This window comes from Podarcis gaigeae (genome assembly GCF_964106915.1).
Source record: "Podarcis gaigeae genome assembly, chromosome: 14".
NCBI lineage: Eukaryota > Metazoa > Chordata > Lepidosauria > Squamata > Lacertidae > Podarcis > Podarcis gaigeae.
In genome coordinates this window covers 43917570-43939487 of record NC_139690.1, presented here as the reverse complement: position 1 = coordinate 43939487, position 21918 = coordinate 43917570, and the positions used below count along the sequence as shown (strand labels likewise).

Sequence of the window (21918 nt, the reverse complement as noted above, 5' to 3'; positions counted from 1 at the left end):
GTCACCCCTCCGTGACATGTCCCAGTCTGGCTTGACCCTCTCCCTACGCACCAGCAGTGCAATATGCCAAATTTAGTTTGGCTCTCATACAGTGGACGCTCAGGTTGTGAACGTGATCCGTGCGGGATGCAAGTTCACAACCCGCAGCGTTCACAACCCGCAGTGGAGCGTCTGCGTATGCACAGGTTGCGATTTGGTGCTTTGGGGCATGTGCAAAGCGCCGTTCTGATACTTCCGGGTTTCAGCAGTCCGTAACCTGAAAAAACACAACCTGAAGCATCTGTAACCCGAGGTATGACTGTTATTGCCCTTACTGTCTTCTCTGGAAGGGGGAATTTCAGACCTGAGGGCCAAATGTGAACCTCCTGGCCTTTCTATTTGGTCCTATGGATTTCCCCCAGCTGTGCCTGTTTAGCATGCCTGCTTCCCACTTCCACAGAGTGGTTTTTATTGTGGTTGTAGTTCTGGCGGGAGTGTGTCCTTGCACTCTGATCATGCCTCTCGCTTGCATAGACGCAGGACGGAGAGGGGTGTGTGTAGCGCCTACAGAAACTGGCCCAGAGGTGAGATTTGCAGTCACTGTTCCATTTTGGCCCAACTGTTCTGTTAATTTGTTCCAACTACACTACACACAAGAATACATGTTCAAGGAGTGAATTGCGTGAATGGCTGCAATCTTCATTGGAACCGGTGGGATTTACTTCTGAGTAGACATGTTTTGGTATCGCACAGTTAGGCTCAAACACACGTAGAGGATAGTTCCTTTGTGGCACTTTAAAAACTAGCAGGTGTCAGGGCCAGAGTCAGACACACGAAAGAAGCAGGGCTCCCTTGTCAGTGAAGTTAACTCTTTATTCAAAGAAATGGCATACTGTACAGGCCTTACTTGGAAAATCAATACAACCCAGGTGGTTAGGAAAGGCCAACAGAGACTCCATCTCCTCAGAGTATTGCGAAAGAACTATGTCAATCAACATTTGATTATCTCCTTCTACCGGTCCACAATAGAAGGTGTCCTTTCATACTGCATCACGGTGTGGTACGCTGGTTTGACATCAACTGATAGGAAGTGCCTACAGAGGGTGGTGAATACAACACAAGATATTATGGGCTGTCCCATGAATCCACTGGATGAAATAGCGGAAGAACGTTGCCTCAGGAGAGTGAGGAAAATTCTCAGGGATGATTCACACCCTGGCCGGCACTTTCTGGATCTCCTGCCCTTGGGCAGAAGATATAGAAGCATGATTAGTTGTGCCAACAGGGTAAAGAACAGCTTCAATCCATGGGCTGTTAGGCTGTTGCATGAAAATATAACAACAGGGCAACTGACTTTTGGGTTTGGTGGGTGTGCGTCAGTAAATGAGGGGAATTAAGACTAAGAGAGCTGAATGGGGGGTGCTTGTGTAATCTCACTGTATACAAGTTGTACAAGTGACAATAAAGTATTTCAATTTCAATACAACTCAGCAACCCTTCCTACCAGCTCCTGCCCCTATGGACTGAGGTTCTCTGCTTCCCACCCTCCCTAACGCTCCTCTCCCAGATGTTTCCTAAGCAGTCTCACGTTGCATCTGCACACCCTGGTCTGCTCTCATTACTCTGCACTTTCTTGGAGACCGGGAGTGGAGCTTGTCGCAGCAGGAGGGGGAGACTCCCTGGATTCCCCAGCTGCCGCTTGACCCCCCCTCTGCTTCAGCCTCAGAGTCTGAACTGCTCTCTGTCACAGGCTCTTCCTGCTCACTAAGCCCTGTTGCCCCTTCTGCATCCAGCTCCTCCTCCCAGTCTTCTCCCCCTGACCTCTCCTTAGTGTCCCACCACCAATCCCTGGGCTCTGAGCCTTCCTCCTCTAGGGTTTCCCTTGGGGGTTCCCTGGCTGGTGCCTCCCACCACTCCACTTCATCCAGCCAGTTCCTGACAGCAGGTGTATTGAGACATTTATGCTGTCATATGCCTGCTTTAATAACTGTGATCTCTCTGCTCCATGCCTCCCCCCCCCCCCACTTTTCAATGCTACTGATTATCTGCAGGGCCAAACTACAAATGGTTGACTGACCACCAGTGAGATCCTGAACATTTTCTGCTCAACATTCCCACTGGATATAATGGATCCTACACAGACCCATTGAAGGCAATGAACATGCCTAAATTAGGTGCATCAATGCATCTGAGAAATAAATTAGCTGGATACAACCCATTTACAGCGCATGGTTCCGTGCCACAGGAATCTTGGGAACCATAGGGTGCTGGAGAACTATGTTTCCCAGGATTCGTTGAGGGGGAAACATGTGCTTTAAGGGCAGGTCATCGTTAGACATTTAAAGCACAATAAATGTGCATAACTCTCCCCAAAGAATCCTGAGAACCCTAGCTTGCATAGGCTGCTGGGAACTGTGGTTCTGCACAGGGAAAACCTGCAATTCCCAGTACTCTTCGGTGGGGAAGTCATGTGATTTAAATGTACAGTACAGGTACAGCAGGTGGGGGGAGGATCCCCTCAGTCCCTCTGAGAAGCGTAGCACGGCCTGTTCCGCCGCACTGGTTGCTGAGCCTAGGGGGCACGTCAAGTTGTTGCAACTATGACAACTGAGCAGAATGGAAGGCAAGAGGTGTGGAGGGTGTGTGTACCGAATTTGAAAGACCAGGTGTTGCTGAACTACAACTCCCACCTGCTCCAACAAGCCAGGAGTGGTGGGAGTTGTAGTTCAGCAATATCTGGAGGGCCAAAGCTTCCCCACACCTGGTGTGTGGGTGTGTGGGTGTGTAGCAGGCACGTCCAACAGGTAGATCGTTATCTACTGGTAGATCACTGGACATCTGTGGTAGATCACCGGTAGATCACTGACTCCCCCCAAAGAAGCTCAACAACTCTGTCTGCCCTATTGGTCTTTAAGGTGCTACTGGAAGGAATTTTTTATTTTGTTTTGCCCTATGAAAAGCTCAACATTATTGCCTTGCACCCCCAAAAAACGGGGCTTTCCTCCTCCCTAAAAAAAACCTTTGACCTGAACTCCTAAAAAACGGGGCTTTCCTTCCTAATAAAAGCTCAACCCCCCCCAAAAAAAACAGGTCTTTCCTTCCTAAAAAAGAGCTCAACAACTTTGACCTGAACCCCCAAAAAGTTGGTAGATCACTGCTAGTTTTTAACTCTGTGAGTAGATCGCAGTCTCTTGGGAGTTGGCCACCCCGATATATAGGATCGCACGGGGGCGTCGGATAGCGCCACCCTCACCTGGAGATAACAGAACTCTCTTGTGCGTGCGCTGCGCCTTTAATATTTACGGTTCTCCTCCCCGCTGGAAGTACAGTACCGCCAACACCAAGCCGGGCTCCTCCGCAGTGGCTTTTCTTCCTCTTAGGATGGATGAATTGAAGATGTAAGCCTGCCCGACTGGGGACTATGCCTAGCTGGGGGTGTCTCCTGGTCAACCGTGAGGGAGAGGAAAAGGAGCCGCCACCTGCCGTTTGGGGGGGAAAGAGCCAGGATTTGCCCCACACCCAGGAAATCTCTCCTGCCAAGGACCCCTTCCCAGGGTAATAATATTATTGCAGGAGACCTTTTTATGGCTACTAGGGCTTTACGCGCTAGAGCTTCCCAACTAAGTCCATACTCGGGAGGAGACCCGCTGAAGTCAATGGACGGAAGCTGGGCGTGAGGGGCCAGGGCTTTCAATGGGTCTACTCTTGAGTAGAAGCTTAGACGGAGGCACAACCCACGGATCTCCTTTTCTCGCCCATTGCATCGCTCAGGAAGCGAGCGGTGGGGAGAAAGGGGTACTGAATCTCACCCAAAGGTGTACATCTCCAGGCCTTCTAAAACTGAGAGGTTTGGTTGAATGAAAACGAAATAACGTTTGCAAAAGGAAATAAAACGTGTACGGAGGGACTACCCTGCTTGGGAACCCTATAATAATTGTGTGGATGGTTTATTATCCCAGCAAACCCCATTCTGTCTTCCGAACACCCTGTGATTATTCATTATTTCTTACTATTCCTGCATAGAAATAAGTAAAATTAGTGTCACCACTCGCTGTCATTCCCTCACTTCCAAAATTAAAATTTAATTTTGGGGCATAAATGCACAGTTTACCTGGGAGTAGATGTCATTGAACTGGGTGAGTCCTACACCTGAGTAACTGTGCTTAGCACTGCACTGTTAGAAGGTTTTTATTTTACTTTTTGAAGTGGCGTTTTGGCAAAGCTATGAGTTAGCGTACAACCAGGGTAATAAACTGATATTAAAAGTATCTCGCACATATCTGCCTGTCTAGATATGATAATATCTGGGGGTTTGTGCAAGGAAACCACAGGTATTTTCCTTTTTTGAATGAGGGGAAATCCTGTGGACCTCTTTCACTTGCTGTGGCAAAGATCTTTGCTTTTATAGCAGAATGGTGAAATGGTTTTGTCAAGAACATGCTTCATCCAAACTCAGCAGGGGGGCGAGCAGCCTGGTAGGCAGAGACGATGTTTTTCCTTCAGGTAAATAATTGGCGTATAACAGGGATGCAGCAAAAGTTAGCAGTGCAGGTGGCTCTCCCGCAACAATATCTTCAGAGATTTTAAATAGGATATAGCTCAGCTGGTGGACCATGAGATGAGGGTCGTGGGTTTTAGCCCCACGTTCGGCAGAATATTCCTGCGTTGCAGGGGGTTGGACTAGATGACCCTCTTGGTCCCTTCCAACCCTACAATTCTATGCTTCTCTGTGTCTTATGTCATGAATGCCGAAAAGAAACATGCAGCAAAGTTTGAAAATAGTGTGCTTGTAATGCAATAATAAATGCAGATGGAAGGCTGTGCCCTTTGTATCTGAAGTATTCAGATTTATCCAAAAATCACAGCCAAACTTCAAAGATGAATTCCCCAAATACTGGGGTCCAAACAATCCCTGTGTGCCAATGAGCAGCTTTGCGTTTTTATTGTTTGCACTCCAAGCCAAGGCCTGGTTACTCCAAAGTAAGTCCCACAGAATTTCAGTGGAATTTACTTCCATGTAAGCACACCTGGCCATTGCTGTATTATCCCCACAAGAGGCGTGAGGGAGAATTCTATTTAACTGCACCAACTGCCTCCTTTTAAACTGAAACATTCTGAAGCGACGTGATGCAAAAGCAGTTCTCTGTTGCAGCAGCCTATGGGGAGAAGAGACTTATTGGCATATGTAATACGATTGGCTACCTTTTACACCAGATTCTTCATTGGAAGATGCTTGTGACCACTTTGGTCTATGGTCCCAGGAATATAAGAAGCGGTTGTTATTACCTTGGGGTGACTAAGAGAGATTTATTTATTTATAACAAAATTTACATATCACTTGATTGTAAGAAAACCTCTGTGTGGTTTTCAAAAAAAAACACAACAGCCACGTTGGGGGTTAGTAATGACTACCGTTCACCAATCCACTCTCTTCCCATTAAGTAAAACGAAAGCAAAATACAGCCCCACATCTGATATATTTTGTTTATTTCATACAATGATTTCCACCCAAGACCTCAAGGGGGATATATGCTTACTTCCTTTTTATCCTTGCGACAACCCTGCGAGGTTGGAGATGCTGAGAGATCATTGTTGCTCCTTCACTCCCTTGCCAGGGTGGCAATGGGTGGCGTGTCTGAGAAGCCGCTACATAACGAATGAACTAGGCTATGGGTTCCTTCTATGCCCTTTCAAGCATCCTTTTTAGTGCTCATTCATGATTATTTGGGTTCCTAATGCTTTTGGGATGGTCACATATGACCCCACCCATACAGCGATAACATACTAGCATTGCGGAAGTGTCACAGAGCGAACGTAAACAGAATAATTCCATCACCAGTGCTTCATTTTACTGTGTGAAGAACATGTTGAAGAAAACACCAAAAATTTAATGCTTCATTTTATCTAGATCTTGCCAGATTGAACGCAATCTAAAAAAGAGACCTGTGCCATGTAGGAACTCATTCCAAACACCTAACTGGACGGCACAGCGTTTACACAATTAGCAACTGAGATAGTGACTTTTTGAAGTAAATTGCAGGCAAGGGAGCCCTGATCTGCATTGGGACCCTGCTGCTGGGCAGGGGGGGTGGGGGCACAGAGGGGCTTTAAACCTTTGCTTCTTGCAAATGTTCAAACCTTTAAACCTTTGTCTCTGGTTGGAAATGAAACAGTATGGCCACCCCAAACTTTTTGCAAGTGTGGATTGTATCAAAAACAGAAGTGTGTATGACACCCCACCCCACCCCGTTAATAGCACTGTGAACACAAATGATCATGAATGTGTGATAAAAAGGCATGGGGCGAGGCCATAGATACTGAGGCAAAACAACTACATATATGGACCTTATTCATGAACTGACTAGAGAATGAACTGATCCACTGGGTCTTCTGCTTTTTTCGTTGAACTTTATGAGACTTCTGTTGAAATCTACAATTTGATGCAATGAATAGTATACCTTATTTATTCAAAAGAACAGCCAGTTACGTCTTGTGTGTTTATTGATTATTGCATAGGTACAGAAGATATATATGTGTGTGTGTGTGTGTGTGTGTGTGTGTGTGTGTGTGTGTGTGGTTCCTTAAATAAGAACCAGACTGAGAAACATGGAAATCTTAGAATCAAAGAATTGTAGAGTTGCAAAGGACCACGAAGATCATCTATTCCAATCCCCTGCAGTGCAGGAATCTTAAACCCATGGTGCTTTGATTAAGAATCTTATGCTCTGCCAATGGCGCTGTTATTCCTGTAGCAACAGCAGCAACAAAATTGGTCTTTGTGCTCTTTCAACAGGTTATGAGAAGGAGATACTGTTGCTCCCACCTTGGTGGAGTTTTGTAATACCAGATCCGGTGGATCCCTGGCCACCCCCTTAGTGTGCAATGGAGAAATCTCAGCAGAAAGACCGAAAAAACCCCAAATCCTCTAAACAAGATGCCCAGCCTGCTGAACAGAAACTTGACACCGGTAACCGAGGGCTGAAGAAAGTGAGCAACAAGACAGTGATAACAGGAGGTGCTGGCTATTTTGGCTTTACCCTTGGCCGTGCCCTTGCCAAATCAGGAACCAGTGTGATTCTCTATGACATTAACCAACCCCTCTGGGAAATTCCAAAAGGAGTAGTACTTGTACAGGTATTTATCATTTATTATTATGATCGTAACACCCCACTTTTCTTTTCCATAAGCAACACATTGTGTAGAGAGAGATTATTATCTGCTGTCAGGTGTAAGGCAGGTAAAGTGTGGTTGTGGGGAAAGGGTTTGCAAGCACCAGTGATCAGTGGCATCCCGCTGCAATGGGGGTGGGTGGGGTAGGTGACTATGATCTCTGCAAGATTGGGGGGGGGTCCAATCCTGCCTGTTTTGAACTTCCCAAGGACCAGGAAAACCCTCATTTAAAGGGGGGAAGTTCCAGGACAACACCATGGGATGGGAAGGACAACCTGTGGCTATCCCTATATTAATGAGACCAGTGGCGTAGTGTGGGTTGTCAGCACCCGGGGCAAGGCAAGTAATTTGCACCCCCTAACCCATGGATTTGCGCCCCCTAACCCTAACCCCCAGATGTTGCGCCCGGTGCGGCCGGTCCCCTCTGCACCCCCTATGCTACGCCACTGAATGAGACAGGCAAGTGCAAATCCAGAGTTCTCCAGTATGGACAAACACTCTCTCTTTCTGCACAGATACCCATTGGATTTGCTTTGCAGTTCTTCCATCAGAGGGATAGATGGTGTGTGAGGCCTCCTCCAACTTTTATAATGGCATGATTTGCACAGTATGTCTCCTGACCCTTTGCAATGACAGAGAAGACCTGCATGATCAAAGAACTGGGTCCTTGCCCTCTCTTCCCTGTTGCTGGTGGTCTTAGAGTGTGTATCTTGGCTTCTCAGCATCCTTTGTTGTCTGTTGCCTGGGGAAAAAAACATTGCTGACCCCCCCCCCCCGCCCCAGCCACCACTCAGGAGTATGTGATCTCTGTGTTCTAGGCAGACGTGAGGCACTATGACCCACTTTATGCAGCCTGCGAAGGGGCAGACTGTGTAATTCACGCAGCCGCGTACGGAATGACAGGATTGGAACAAGTGAGTTGGCTTCTCTTCGTCTTGAGTTTCTGCAAGGAATCAACCCCTTTCATGTGGCCTTTTCAGATTGTGTTGAACAGATTTTCAGAAAATTTCCCACTGTCCTAAATCAAACGGAGATCTGTTGATAGCTTTTTCCAGGGCCTGCCCCTTTCAGAAAGGAAAATAAAATACGCTAGACTCTCAGGCAAAGAAGCCCTGAGTGGATACAGACAGTCTGGTATAGCTCAGTCTGTAGAGCATCTCAGGGTCGTGGGTCCAATCCCCACATTTGGCAAAAGAATCCTGCACTGCAGGGGGTTGGACTAGCAGACCCTCTGTCAAGGAGCTGTCAGGCAAGCACAGGTCATCCACAAGTCAGGTAAGAACTTGAGACACAGAATGCAATAAGCTTTTAATTCACAGAAAGGAAGCAACACAGCAGCGTCCCTCTGGCTTGTCTCACCTAGCTCCTTCCCCCTCTCACTCCAGATCTCTCCCAAGCAGATGTAAAATACGGCAAGGGGGTGGGCTCCTTCTCTGGGCCTGTCTGGCCCGTTGCTGAGCAGCTTGCAGGACTCTCCTCAAGTGGGGAGTCTGGGGAGGAGAGCCAGTTTCTTGGCAGCAGAGGCAGCCTCGGACTCTTTTCTCTCTCTCTGAGTTTGCACTCGTGCTGAGACTCTCAGCACCTAGCGCTGTCTTGGAAGACCTGCCTTCTGCTGACACACACCCCCCCCCCCCCCGATCACTCAGCCCTCCTGCATCTAGCATCTCCCAGCTTGACACTCCTACACACTGGCCCCCTGTGTCCCACCACCACTGTCCTGGGTCTAAGTTGTCATTTTCTGTGTCCTCCCTGGAGGATGCTGAATTAGATCACAGACATTCTCTTAAGCAAAGGCAACAGTAAGAATATGTATATTTTTTAAGAAGAGAAATGTTTTATTTTCAGTAAACAATGTCCAGAGAGGGGTGCATAAGTAAATTATCATTTGTTGTTCCACATCCACTTTTGGCCCCACCTAGAAACATGTGACCTCTGGAGGACTATAAAAGGTTCCCTGTGCTTGATTTAACCCAAGACTAGAATCATAGACTCATAGAATCATAGAGTTGAAAGAGACCACAAGGGCCATCGAGTCCAACCCCCTGCCAAGCAGGAAACACCATCAGAGCACTCCTGACATATGGTTGTCAAGCCTCTGCTTAAAGACCTCCAAAGAAGGAGACTCCACCACACTCCTTGGCAGCAAATTCCACTGCCGAACAGCTCTTACTGTCAGGAAGTTCTTCCTAATGTTTAGGTGGAATCTAAGTAGTGGTTCTCCAGGGTCTTGGGCAAAGACACTTTCCCATCACTTGTGGTCTGAACCTTCTAACTGAAGATGCAAGGGAACGTACCTGGGACCTTCGGCAGGTACACAGCCTCTGAGCAATAGCCCTTCTTGACTGCTTTTTTCAGAAGGTTTTTTTTTTCTTTTTCCGAAATTCAACTTTTACAAGCTGGCCTTCTTGCCGCCTAGGGAGCAAGCCGGGCCAATTCTCCAGAGACCCAAACAAGCTAAAGCAATTCATTTTGCTTTGATTGCAGCAGCTGGTGCGACATTAAACCTCTTCCTGCTTTCCCTAGATGCACAAGAGACATATTCGGTCTGTCAATGTCGGAGGAACCAGTGTCGTCATTGAAGGTGCGTACAGCCTCAGTGCTTTGTTTTGGATGAGCCCGGGCTGAGGATCGTCGATGGCCGGCTTGCTTACATACCACATCTCCCACAAATAAATCTGTGCTCAAAAGCAGTTCACACAAAAGCCAGTCTAAATACGATAAAGAATAATAATGGTAATTTATTATTTATATGCTGTCCATCTGACTAGGTCACCCCAGCCACTCTGGGCAGCTTCCAACACATTAAAACACAGTAGGACATAAGACATTCAGAACTTCCCTATACAGGGCTGCCTTCAGATGTCTTCTAAAAGTCAGATAGTTGTTTATTTCCTTGACATCTGATGGGAGGGCGTTCCATAGGGCGTGCGCCACTACCCAGAAGGCCCTCTGCTTGGTTCCCTGTTACCTCACTTCTCACTATGAGGGAACCGCCAGAAGGCCCTTGGAGCTGGACCTCAGTGTCCGGGTTGAATGATGGTGGTGGAGATACTCCTTCAGGTATACAGGGCCAAAGCAGTCTAAAGTTTTAAAGGTCAGCACTGACACTTTGAATTGTGCTGAGAAAAGTACTGGGACTAATGTAGATCTTTCAGGACTGGTGTTATAGGGTCCCAGCAGCTGCTCCCAGTCATCAGTCTGGCAGCTGCATTTTGTCTTAGTTGTGGTTTCTGAGTCACCTTCAAAGGTAGCCCCACGTAGAGCGCATTGCAGTAGTCCAAGTGGGAGCTAACTAGAGCATGTACTACTGTGGCCAGACAGTCTGCGGGCAGGTAGGGTCTCAGCCTGCGTACCAGATGGAGCTGGTAGACAGCTGCCCTGGGCAAAGAACACAATAAGACAAATAACATCACTGCAACATAATGCAAAAACACCCCAAGGATCAACAATTAATAATTAATTTAGCAAGGATAAACATTTAAGAAGTAAGTATACAGCTTACTAATAGTTCAGGCTAAAGTATTCATTAAGCAATTCCCTTCTGCAGGCTCCTAGGGCTGGAGGGGGGAGCGAAACCAATCACCCCTGATAGCAACCCCAGAGTCTCCCCACCACCATGGTTCTTTCTCTAGAAAGAGCTCCCTTTTGAAGGCTCCTAGGGACACAGGTGGCACTGTGGGTTAAACCACAGAGCCTAGGACCTGCCGATCAGAAGGTCGGCGGTTCGAATCCCCACAACTGGGTGAGCTCCCATTGCTCGGTCCCTGCTCCTGCCAACTTAGCAGTTCGAAAGCAAGTCAAAGTGCAAGTAGATAAATAGGTACCGCTCTGGCAGGAAGGTAAACGGCGTTTCCGTGTGCTGCTCTGGTTTGCCAGAAGTGGCTTAGTCATGCTGGCCACATGACCCAGAAGCTGTACGCCGGTTCCCTCGGCCAATAAAGCGAGATGAGCGTCGCAACCCCAGAGTCGGCCATGACTGGACCTAATGGTCAGGGGTCCCTTTACCTTTACCTAGGGCTGGAGGATGCTGTAATGTGAGCCAAGGCAGAATCTTTTGTTGGCTGCTGTTGCTCGCAGCCATCCTGAGATACCAGCCCTTTCCCTCAGGAAAGCAGATTTCCATTTGCCTCCTTCCCTCAACAAAGTGCTTTGTGTTTCCTATGTCTCTGCAGTCTGCAAGCGACGAAGCGTCCCCAGGCTGGTCTACACAAGCAGCATCAACGTGGTGTTTGGCGGGCAAACCCTTATTGACGCCGATGAGCAGAGTGTGCCTTATTTTCCTTTAGCAGAGGTATTGGGGCTGCTCCCCTTTTTTAGCATTTGGCTGCAACTGAGGGGTGTGGGTTGCAAGAGAGAGGAGGGCTAAGTTTTTTTAAATGACCTCCCCACAACACAAGGGAAATTACGTGTTGTTTTTCCCCAGCCTGTTGCTCTGGATCCAAAGTGTAGGGGTGGATCCAAAGAACTGGTGGAGGCTGGTCTATTAGCCCTCGGTCTGCCCCCACCCCCACCCCCACCTCCCTGACTTCTTGCTTAGAAGCTCATAGATAAACTATGGTACTTTAGGGATAGTGATGGCCACTAACTTGGGTGGTTTTAAAAGAGGATTAGACTGTGATGGCCTGGGACTCGGGCTCGGACTCAGAACCAGAGGAGACTCAGTCTGCACCGGATCCTTTGCCTCAGGCATCATCTGAACCAAGTCTGGGGCCTGATCCTGAAGAGCCCCAGACTGCACAGGTTCCCCTGCAACAAGCACCAGCTGGTTCAAGTCAGGGGCCTGAGCCTGCCCTGGCTCTAGACGTGGGGATTACCTCGTTGCCTCCAGCTGGGCCATCACTTACAGCTGCTCCACTACCAGTTGGGTCAGGGGAGGCTGAGGCGGCCTCTGGGTCTAGTAACCCACCGACATCTCCTGAGCTGCAGAGACTGAGGTCTGAGAGAAAGAGAGACCTGAGTACTCGCAGGAGGAGTGCTCACCTTCAGGCGAAACAGGGAGGTGAGTCGCCGGGGGATCAGGACCGGCCACTACCCCAACAAAGATAAAAGGCTGTCGGACCCCACCCCAGGTTGTGGGAGCAACATTGCTGTATGCTAGATCCTGCCTGAGATCTTGTACCTGTCCTTACCTGGTTTTCTCGTGTCCTGCCATGGCCCTGTCAGACTGTCTCCCAGTGGAACCTTTGGATTCTGGACTGGACCTGGACCGTGTTTCACGGGTTACTCCCGGGCCCAGCACATAGACAAATTCCCAGAGTACCAGGCTATCAAGGACTACTAGCCATAACAGCTCTGCTCTGCCTCCACAGTCAGAGCCAGCAATGCCTCTGAATACCATTTGCTGGAAACCAGAGGAGGGGAGAGGGCTCTTGTTCTTGGGTCCTGCTTGTAGGTTTCCCACAAGCATCTGGTTGGCCACCGTGAGAGCAGGATGCTGGACTAGATGGGCCCTTGGCCGGATCCAGAAGGTCTTAGAACCAGTCGTGGTGTGCCCCTGCCTGTCTGTCGTTGGGTTTGGCTACTGCTAGTCTCCTTGCCTTCTGTCCTACCAGTCCTAGTGGGCACTTGCCTCTTTTCCCAGTGGTGTATGATGGGTTGCCAGTGCCCAGGGACACATGGAGGGGTTGGTTGGATGGGAGGGAAATGGATGCTTGTGCATCCAGCTGCTTAAAAGCGTCCGCAATCACCCAAGAGATTGCAGCCACAGATATAAGGGAAAAGAGCTCTTCCATTGTCTGGAGAGGTCGCTTCCCAGTTTGCATGGAGCAGCTGTTTTCAACGGAGCCCAGTGATAGGAGCGTGCAGCTGGACTGAGGCAGCGCTGGGTGTTGAAAGTGTCCAGGGAAGCAATTTTGCACCCAGGGCAACCACCCCTGTGCTACAACACTGCCACTAGCTCTTGCTCCTGCTACTTCATCTCTGGACTTAGGTTACCACTAGAGACCCTGGGGCACGGTGGGATTAAGAACAACCCTATTTTTCTCTCCGTATGATCCCTGTAGGCTTACACCCCATGCTTTGGGGAAACTGAATCGCATCTTCTCACAGGTCTGTTAGGAGTAAGACACGTGGAATTCTTTTCACATGACATCACTTTCCCTACTGGTGTCCCATACTCTTGTGGGGCAGACTGACCCCCTCCCTGAGTTATTTTCACTCTTTTTAAAAAATAAATGTTATTACAGTCTTGGTTAAATCCTAAGGGAGGAAGTGTTCCCCAGATTCAGGCAGAAATAAACCCCTTCCATCCATCTTCTAAGTTGGCACATAGTGGTCCTCCTGCAATTGTGGAAGACCCTCTGCTGGGGATTTACCCATAACCCCGTGGTAAGACTTGCTGCTGTGATTAAAATCACATTATACAGGCTGTTCTTTGGCGCCTGGGATGTAGATGGTGACTGACTGAGGGGGTGAAAAACGTATTATTTGTTCAAGCAGATCTGTTGGCTTACGTGCTTTGGTATTTGCTAAATAATCCAAACTAATTAATTTGATTTCTTTTTAGCAAATGAACGAGTATTCCAGAACCAAATCAATTGCAGAACAGATGGTTCTAGGAGCAGACGGAGTGTCTTTACCAGGTACTTTTCTGTGATCTTAGCCTGTGACAAACTTGGGGTGTGTGTGATTTTATTGTATCTTTCGTGACCCCCAGGGTCAAGCAGTGATTAAGGTTCAGACTCAACAGGCTCAAGCTATGAAGTTATTCCAGGTTCACAGCTCTGGCCCTGCTCTTGGAGACTGAGAGACCGCAGAGCCTGGGGTTGGCTGGCAGGAGTCCGTAGAGGACACTCCCATACCACCAAGGCCTGTAGGCTCAGAGCTAGGACCTCCATGGACACCTGCCCTTGAACCTGAAGAAGCCAGTGCCTCCCATTGCACCTCACTGGTCCAGTAGCACAGGGAGATTTGCTCATCTTCAGGATAGAAGGTTGCCCCTTTAAGACTCCAAAGCTATCCATCAGAGGGGCCTAGAAGCAGGTAGGAGGAGGGGTCGGGAGATGCTGAAACCTGTGGCCTCTCTTGTCCCATGTGGTCCAGCATCAGCCCTAAACATGGCGGTTTCTTCAATTGACGTGTTCGGAATCAGCCAGCGGCTTCTTGTCCTGTTTCCTAGGAGGTGGCAAGCTGCACACCTGTGCTCTTCGACCGCCCGGCATCTATGGGCCAGAAGAACAAAGGCATTTCCCCCGGATGGCCGTACGTATTGTGACTTGCTCAGAACCCTCTTCTGTGAATGTGGGGGGAAACACTACCATATGAACCTACCCGGACCCCAAGGTCATCTTCTGAGGCCCTCCTTCGTGTGCCTCCTCCTCGAGAGGTCCGGAGGGTGGCAAAACGGAAAAGGGCCTTCTCTGCAGTGGCTCCCCGTCTGTGGAATGCTCTCCCCAGGGAAGTTTGCTTGGCGCCTTCATTGTACACCTTTAGACGCCAGGCAAAAACATTCCTTTTTAACCAGGCCTTTGGTTGATTGGATTTACATCCTATTCCCTTTTAAAATGTGGGGTTTTGGGGGGGAGGGGCTATTGGGTTGTTGCTTTTATTTTTAATAGGTATTTTTTTATTTTATTCCGTGAACTGCCCTGAGGCCCCCGGGTACAGGGCGGTATATAAATTCAATTAATAATAATAATAATACCACCATGGGATGAGACCAGTTACAGTTAGTTACCAGAGAAAACAAGCCACACAAGGAAAGGTTGAAACAGCTGGATATGCTTGGCCTGGAGGCAAGAAGACCGAGGGTGGGGTGGGGGCAATGAATAGTGTTCCTTGAACACAAGAAGGGTTGGCACATTGAGAAAAGCAAATACATGCCCTGGGTTTACTCTGCTTGGAATACAGTGGTACCTTGGGTTACATATGCTTCAGGTTACATACGCTTCAGGTTACAGACTCCGCTAGCCCAGAAATAGTGCTTCAGGTTAAGAACTTTGCTTCAGGATGAGAACAGAAATTGTGCTCCGGCAGTGCGGCAGCAGCAGGAGGCCCCATTAGCTAAAGTGGTGCTTCAGGTTGAGAACAGTTTCAGGTTAAGTACGGACCTCCGGAACGAATTAAGTACTTAACCTGAGGTACCACTGTACCTGAATAGGGTTTGCTTTAAAAGTCTCCTGTTCTTCAGCTCAGGAGAGCCAGTGACAATTCTGCATCACATCTAGTTTGCCCCTCGTTGTAACTGGCAACGTTATGCTTCAATCATACCTTCCAACAGTTGAATATTCAAAGAGGGATGTTTGTCTTCACATTTGGGGGACCAGAGACCCGGATGAACTGGGTTCACGTCAAGAATCTCGTGCAAGCTCACATCCTCGCCATCGATGCTCTCACTCCTGAGAAGAACTATATAGCTGTGAGTATATCGTTACACATGCTCCAGTTTTTCAGGTGCCGAACATTCTGGGGATGTGCAGAGCGTTTCCTTGGCGTGAGGCACCTGGAGGGCTGTGGCATTTTCAGGATAATTGATTTACTAAGCAGCTTTTCGGCAGACGTTGCTCAGTAATGCTAAGAAACCCACAAAAACACCAGTGTGGTTTTGAAATCAGTGGTTAACATCAGTGCAGCGTCAAAAGTTTCAAGTCCACCATGTTGATTCAAAATGGCTTCCAGGTGTATCCAGACATAGATGATGATGAAGATGATGATGTTTTATTTATACCCCGCCCATCTGGCTGGGTTTCCCCAGCCACTCTGGGCGGCTTCCAACAAAATATTAAAATACAATAATCCGTCACACATTAAAAGCTTCTCTAGATGAAAACCTGTTCCTTGCTCTCATGCAAAATTTGGCTATAGTAAATTGGGAGGTGTCCAACTCCCTAGAAAACAAATGTTCCGATATATATATATATATACATACACAGTGGTACCTCGGGTTACATACACTTCAGGTTACATACGCTTCAGGTTACAGACTCCGCTAACCCAGAAATAGTACCTCGGGTTAAGAACTTTGCTTCAGGATGAGAACAGAAATCGTGCTCCAGCGGCGCGGCAGCAGCGGGAGGCCCCATTAGCTAAAGTGGTGCTTCAGGTTAAGAACAGTTTCAGGTTAAAAATGGACCTCCAAAACGAATTAAGTACTTAACCTGAGGTACCACTGTATTAAGTTTACTGTATGGCTCACTGCTATAACTAATTTCCCCCATGAACTTTCCCTGACCCTGAGGTCATAATCTGAGATTCTCCTCTGTAGCCTGCCTCCAAGGAAGGTCTGGGGATAAGAGTGGGGATAAGAGAGCAGGACCTTTCTATAGCATCCCGCCATTTATGGAATGCTCTCCCAAGAGAGGCCCACCTGGATCCACCCTTGTCCTCATTTTGGCGCCAGGCAAAGCACAGGCATTTGGATAGCACCAGTGACATGACGTTGCACTGTTAAATCAGTTTTTGATATGTTTCGCCTGAGTTTATTGTTGTATTTATACTTTGGCTATATATCAAACCATCAGGGTTTTTGTTATTGCTTTGTTTTGGTGGGCAATAAATTTAATGCACCTAAACCTTCCAGGAAATCGTACAGTTCTCAGTTGAGCACAAAAGGTGTCCAGGTAAGTTATTTTCCTTCCTAAGACTGCAGGCAAACCGTACATGTCAAGTTCATTGCCAATGTGTGCCTTGCATGATCATTGGCCATGCTGGAGAGTTTAATGTCCAACAATGTCTGCATGGCCACAAGTTCCCCATGTGTATTCTGATCTCTTTTCCCTGTGTTCTTTGTAGGCTGGCCAGGCATATTTCATCAACGATGGCGAGAAGGTCAACCTTATTGAGTGGTTAAGCCCACTGGTGAGTGCAAGAGCTGTTTGTTATAGACACAATTGTGCTCTAAAACCTCTTAAGCCTACAGTCGTACCTTGCAAGACGAATGCCTCGCAAGACGAAAAACGCGCAAGACGAAAGAGTTTTCCGTTTTTTGAGTTGTTCCGCAAGACGAATTTCCCTATGGGCTTGCTTCGCAAGACGAAACGTCTTGCGAGTTCTTGCGAGTTTGTTTCCTTTTTCTTAAAGCCGCTAAGCCGCTAATAGCCGTGCTTCGCAAGACGAAAAAACCGCAAGACGAAGAGACTCGCGGAACGGATTAATTTTGTCTTGCGAGGAACCACTGTATTGGCTGTGATGGTTGTGATGGATGGGAGTTCGAGTCCAGTATCATCTGTTGGGCTTCAGTTTCTCCGGGGGGGTTTTAAATGTGCCTCGAGTCTCATATGACCTGATGTGATGCAATAATTAATAATTTATTACTAATAAATTACTATTAATAATAAAAAAATTATTAATGTGGGGGGGGTCAGGTGAATATAGGGAGAGGACCCCCTTACAAACCATAGATGACTATGTATAATGCAAACCTTTGCTGAGTATTTTACCAGTGAAAATTTCCAGACACAGAAGTTTTCTGTAAGAAATTCAGTAACAGGAGTTTTAATTTGTTTTGGTTTTAATTTTGGACTTAATTTTATTGTTTTATCCTTTTTGTAAACTGCTTTGAGGTTTTCCTACAATCAGTACATATGGAATGGATAGATCGCTAAATGAACAGCTGTATTCAAAGCTGTCTGGTTTCAGTATTTCAATGTTTCTTTCAGTTTAAAGGATTGGGTTGCAGCAAGCCATGGATACGTGTTCCTGTTCTTTTTGCTTATTTTTCAGGTAAAATATTTCCAGTTGTTTGCTCAACAGTTGTTTGGGGTTTGTTTGTTTGTTTTTACAGTAGTTCAGACAAAACCTTGGGTTTGCACTCGGTGTGAATCAGGAATTTTATTTTGCAATAAACCATGGCTTGAGAAGCTGGCTTGTGGAACCGGCCATTGTGGTAAACCATAATGCTTAAACCGATAAGTTTGGAAGCAGAAGCTAAACTCTGCAGAAATCCTTCTCCCAATCACAAAAGATCTGCGTTTCTGAAGCTTGACAGCCATTCTTTAGTGTTATGTGCAGATGAGCCTATTGCACTATATCGGCGCCCATCTCAACTGAGACCTGAGGGGGCAGAGGTTAATGTTTTTCAACCCTGATGTTGTTCCATAAAAAATAGCATTCTCCGTGCGCACACACTGCTGGCCACAACTGCATTGTCTTGTGGGAAGGATGGGGAAAAGTTTATGTGGGGAAGTTCACTCCTATGCAGGTGTTGAGGAGGGGAGGAATTTTGATCAGGACAACAGCAAGTGAAGAGAAGGATCAACCTTTCACAGCACGGCCTCAGCCCAGATTGCGGCTGCCCATGGTGACAACTGTCTGAAACCCAAATGTTACATTACATATTTAATTTAATGTATCATTTAACCCAACCTTTTTGGAGCTGCGGGCACAGGGAATCTGATTAAGGAGACAAATAACAACCCCAATGCCAGAGAACAGTTTAATTGCATCTTTTTTTAGCAATATAAACAAATAAGTTGCTAAAGTTTGACTCGAGAAATGCAGTCAGGGCTCAGCGGCAGAGTGTGTTATTTGCATGCGGAAGGTCCCTGGGTTCAATCCCTGGTATCTGCAGGCAGGTATTGGAAATATGTCTGTCTGAATGGAGCATTGCTGCCTGCCTGTACTGTGCTAGACAGACCCAAGCATTTGACTCACAGCTTTGTGCATGCGCTGCTATTTCAAGTGACCATTGTATTTATCAAGTGCTTTTTTCCCTCTTTGTACAGCTGTGGCAATGGAACACTTCCACAACCTGTTAATGCCCATTGTTGAAATCACACCTTTGGTCACCAGAAATGAGGTAACGCATGCCTACGTTATTACGTACTGAGTTTGTTTCATAGAATCAGGAGTGTAGAGTTGAAAGGGACTGTGAGGGTCATCTAGTCCAACCTCCTACAATGCAGGAATCTTTTGCCCAACGTGGGGCTCAAACCTACAATACTGAGATTAAGAGTCCCATCCTCTACTGACTGAGCCCTTTGTTGTAGTAACTTCTACTCTACCCTTCAAGCAAATTACAAGGGCGGATTACAAAATAGAAAAGCACAAGAAAACAAACTTAAAAACATACCAAAAGCCCTTGTAGTGCAGAGGGAGCTTTGCAATCTGGCTGGCTGGCTTTTGTCCCGCACAAAGAGCGCATTTTACAGGTGGAGAAATCTCCCAGGTCACGTCCCAACATTCTAACCATTACGCCACACTTCTTTCCCCTTCTAATTTTTCTTTCGTCTTTACTCTGTTGTTACTCTTAGCTTGCATGACATACGTCTGATGTTCTTTATGGTATTATGAATTGGCATGCTACCATATACATTTTTGTTGTTGTTTATGTTGGCAGAAATTCTAAAATAAACTATTGTGCTTTTCAAAAAGAGGGTTCAGCAGAGTCGTGGGGGAGAAAGCTATCACTGGCTACATTTCACAATAGCTATGTCCATAGCTGTCAACTTACAGATTTGAAAATAAGGGACCAGCAGCCTCGAAAATAAGCGATCAGCAGCCAAAATAAGGGATCAACAATTACTTTTATAAAATACCTATTTTGTTGCGTGCAAATGGCTTTAGATACCTATTAGGTCCATAAATTATCATATAGCATATATTCAACACAAAAAACAGCAACAATTTGTTGTTGACAAAGCAAGCTGGACATAGAAAGGGCCCCATTACCTTCAGTAGCTTATTTAAGAGACATCGTCAATAAGGGACAGCAGCGGGACATGGCGCTGGAATAAGGGACTGCCCCGCCAAATAAGGGACGCTTGAGAGCTATGGCTATGTCCTACCTCCACTGGATGCCTCTTAATATCACCTGCTGGGAGTCGCAAGTAGGGAGAGGGCTGTTGTTCTCAGCTCCTGCTTCTGGGCTTCCCATAGGCCTCGGGTTGCCCACGGTGAGAACGGGATGCCAAGACTAGGTTGGCCTTTGACCTGATACAGCTGGTGCCTTCTTAGGTTCTTAGGAAAAACATCATTTTAAATGTGCGATGGAAACGATGATGGGATGAAGGGAATTGTGGTGCAGCGGCATCTGGAGGGCACTGAATCTGGGAAGCCCACCCCAGACCAGGCACCCTCCATTGTCGTTTGCTCTCATGTTGTTTCAAAACGGATTTTAAAAGAAACCCAACTCCTTTGCTTTCGCTTCGCAGGTGTACAACATTGCTTACACGAACACGTTCAAAATAGATAAAGCCCAGCAACAGCTCGGCTACGCCCCAAAAAAGTACTTGTTTGCAGACTGCGTGGATCATTTTTTGAAAACCAGGCCCCGCAAGAAGAATTATTTCATGCTGAAAAGCTTCATGGTGATAGCCCTGTTCATCGCCCTGATCATCCTGGCAGTTTACCGTCAAGAAGTTTGGGAATTTGTTCACAAGAACTGGGGAAAGTATTGGCATCTTGTCGTGAGATAAACCAGCCGTTCTCAGGCACAGGGTCGGCTGGGGGAACATTGCCCTTGGATCGCATGGTCTGTTTTTCTTAGCTCTAAAGTAGTAGACAGGCAGGTACATTAAGAGGAGTAAGAAACATACAAGGAAATCATCCTGCGGTGGCTAACGAACAGAAAGCCAAAATGGCCACCGAAAATCACACTCAGGAGACTCACGCAAGGGGAGAGGGTGTTGTTTTTATATCAGCGGCGTCTGCGTTCAGTTGGTTCCTCGTCTTTTGTCAAACTGGAGAAGAGAGGGGGGCTTTCAAAGGCTGCGTACAAATAATCCTCCACAGACACACCAGGACGGCCTCTTCCCTCTCCAGGTCATGACAAGAAAAAGGGGCCCACGAAGGTGAGAAAGAGATCCAGGAGAACAGTGCCAACAGCGAACCGTTTTGCGCAGCACCGGATGTCTCTTGCCAACTTTGGAGCGCGAGCTGAAAATAAAAGCACGCCTGAAAACCTGCCTGTGTTTCTCCAAGGGCCGAAGCGGACAAAACTGGCTTGTGGAAAAGCAGGTCCACTGGTCTCGCCATGTTTACATATAATATGTGGTTGGAGAAGGCGGTGGTCTGTCCTTTACATGTGAATAAGCACACTTGAGGGCAGGGGAAGGTTTCTCTGTGTTGTTTGAAAAGGGATGGGGGGGGGGACCTGTGGCCTTCGAAATGCCATTGGACTACAACTTCCATTGGCCCTGTGATGTAGTGAATTGAGCAGAAGGGAAGGCGGGGGGGGGGGGGCAGGCCGAATTTTGGCCTTGCCCAAGGTGAAATTTAAAAGACCAAAGACAATCCCTGGAGGTTGTCATTCCAACACCACCTGGAAGGCATTACAGTGCCCTCTGGTGTAAAGAGAGGAGCGCATCGGCCTCACCCATCTATTCTTGTTTCTTTTTATGTGTTGGCTCCTCCGGTTGCTCAGTTTTAATGGATTAATTTATAAGCCCCACTTTTCAAGAATCAAGGTCCTTTACAGCATTAAATGCTAGATTTAAGAACACTGGTCTAATCATCAAAAATACAGCATGAACTGAGACCAGGCCACACCATCTCATCCCTTACCCATAGTCTGTTTCTGTTAAGTCCAGGTAAAATATTAGGGTTTCAAAATATATTGGGATGGGGCCTGCCTAATGCTGTGTGTTAACATTGCCCAGTTGTGGGGCCACTGCCAAAAAGGCTCTGGCCGATGTGTATGTCAGCTGCACTCCCTTTGCTGGTGGGCATCTGAACAAGGTTTTGGATACAGGTCTGAAGTTAGGGGCAGGCGTCTATGGATGTAGGTGAGCCTTTAATTTCAAGGTCACTGCCAGTATTAAAAAATGGGCCTGGAAGTGCACCGGTAACCACTGCAACTGGTACAATATTAGTATAATATGCCTTGCCTGCCTG

The 21918-nt window shown here is 47.3% G+C and overlaps 1 protein-coding gene across 3 annotated transcripts; it reads left to right on the top strand.

Moving 5' to 3' along the window:
* Nucleotides 1-3251: 3251 nt before the first annotated feature.
* Nucleotides 3252-20988, top strand: SDR42E2 (short chain dehydrogenase/reductase family 42E, member 2). Of its 3 annotated transcripts, none has more exons than XM_083711673.1 (12): nucleotides 3252-3377; nucleotides 6773-7113; nucleotides 7968-8063; nucleotides 9673-9730; nucleotides 11322-11440; nucleotides 13655-13730; nucleotides 14267-14349; nucleotides 15368-15505; nucleotides 16879-16944; nucleotides 17745-17808; nucleotides 18810-18883; nucleotides 20238-20988. In XM_083711673.1, the coding sequence occupies exons 2-12, from the start codon at nucleotides 6862-6864 to the stop codon at nucleotides 20499-20501; spliced, it is 1290 nt and encodes a 429-aa protein (XP_083567799.1). In that variant the 5' UTR covers nucleotides 3252-3377; nucleotides 6773-6861; the 3' UTR covers nucleotides 20502-20988. The 3 variants fall into 3 exon arrangements, with proteins under 3 accessions (XP_083567799.1, XP_083567798.1, XP_083567800.1); XM_083711672.1 differs by having other exon boundaries at nucleotides 3285-3534; XM_083711674.1 differs by lacking the exon at nucleotides 3252-3377 and adding an exon at nucleotides 5180-5271.
* Nucleotides 20989-21918: the final 930 nt, after the last annotated feature.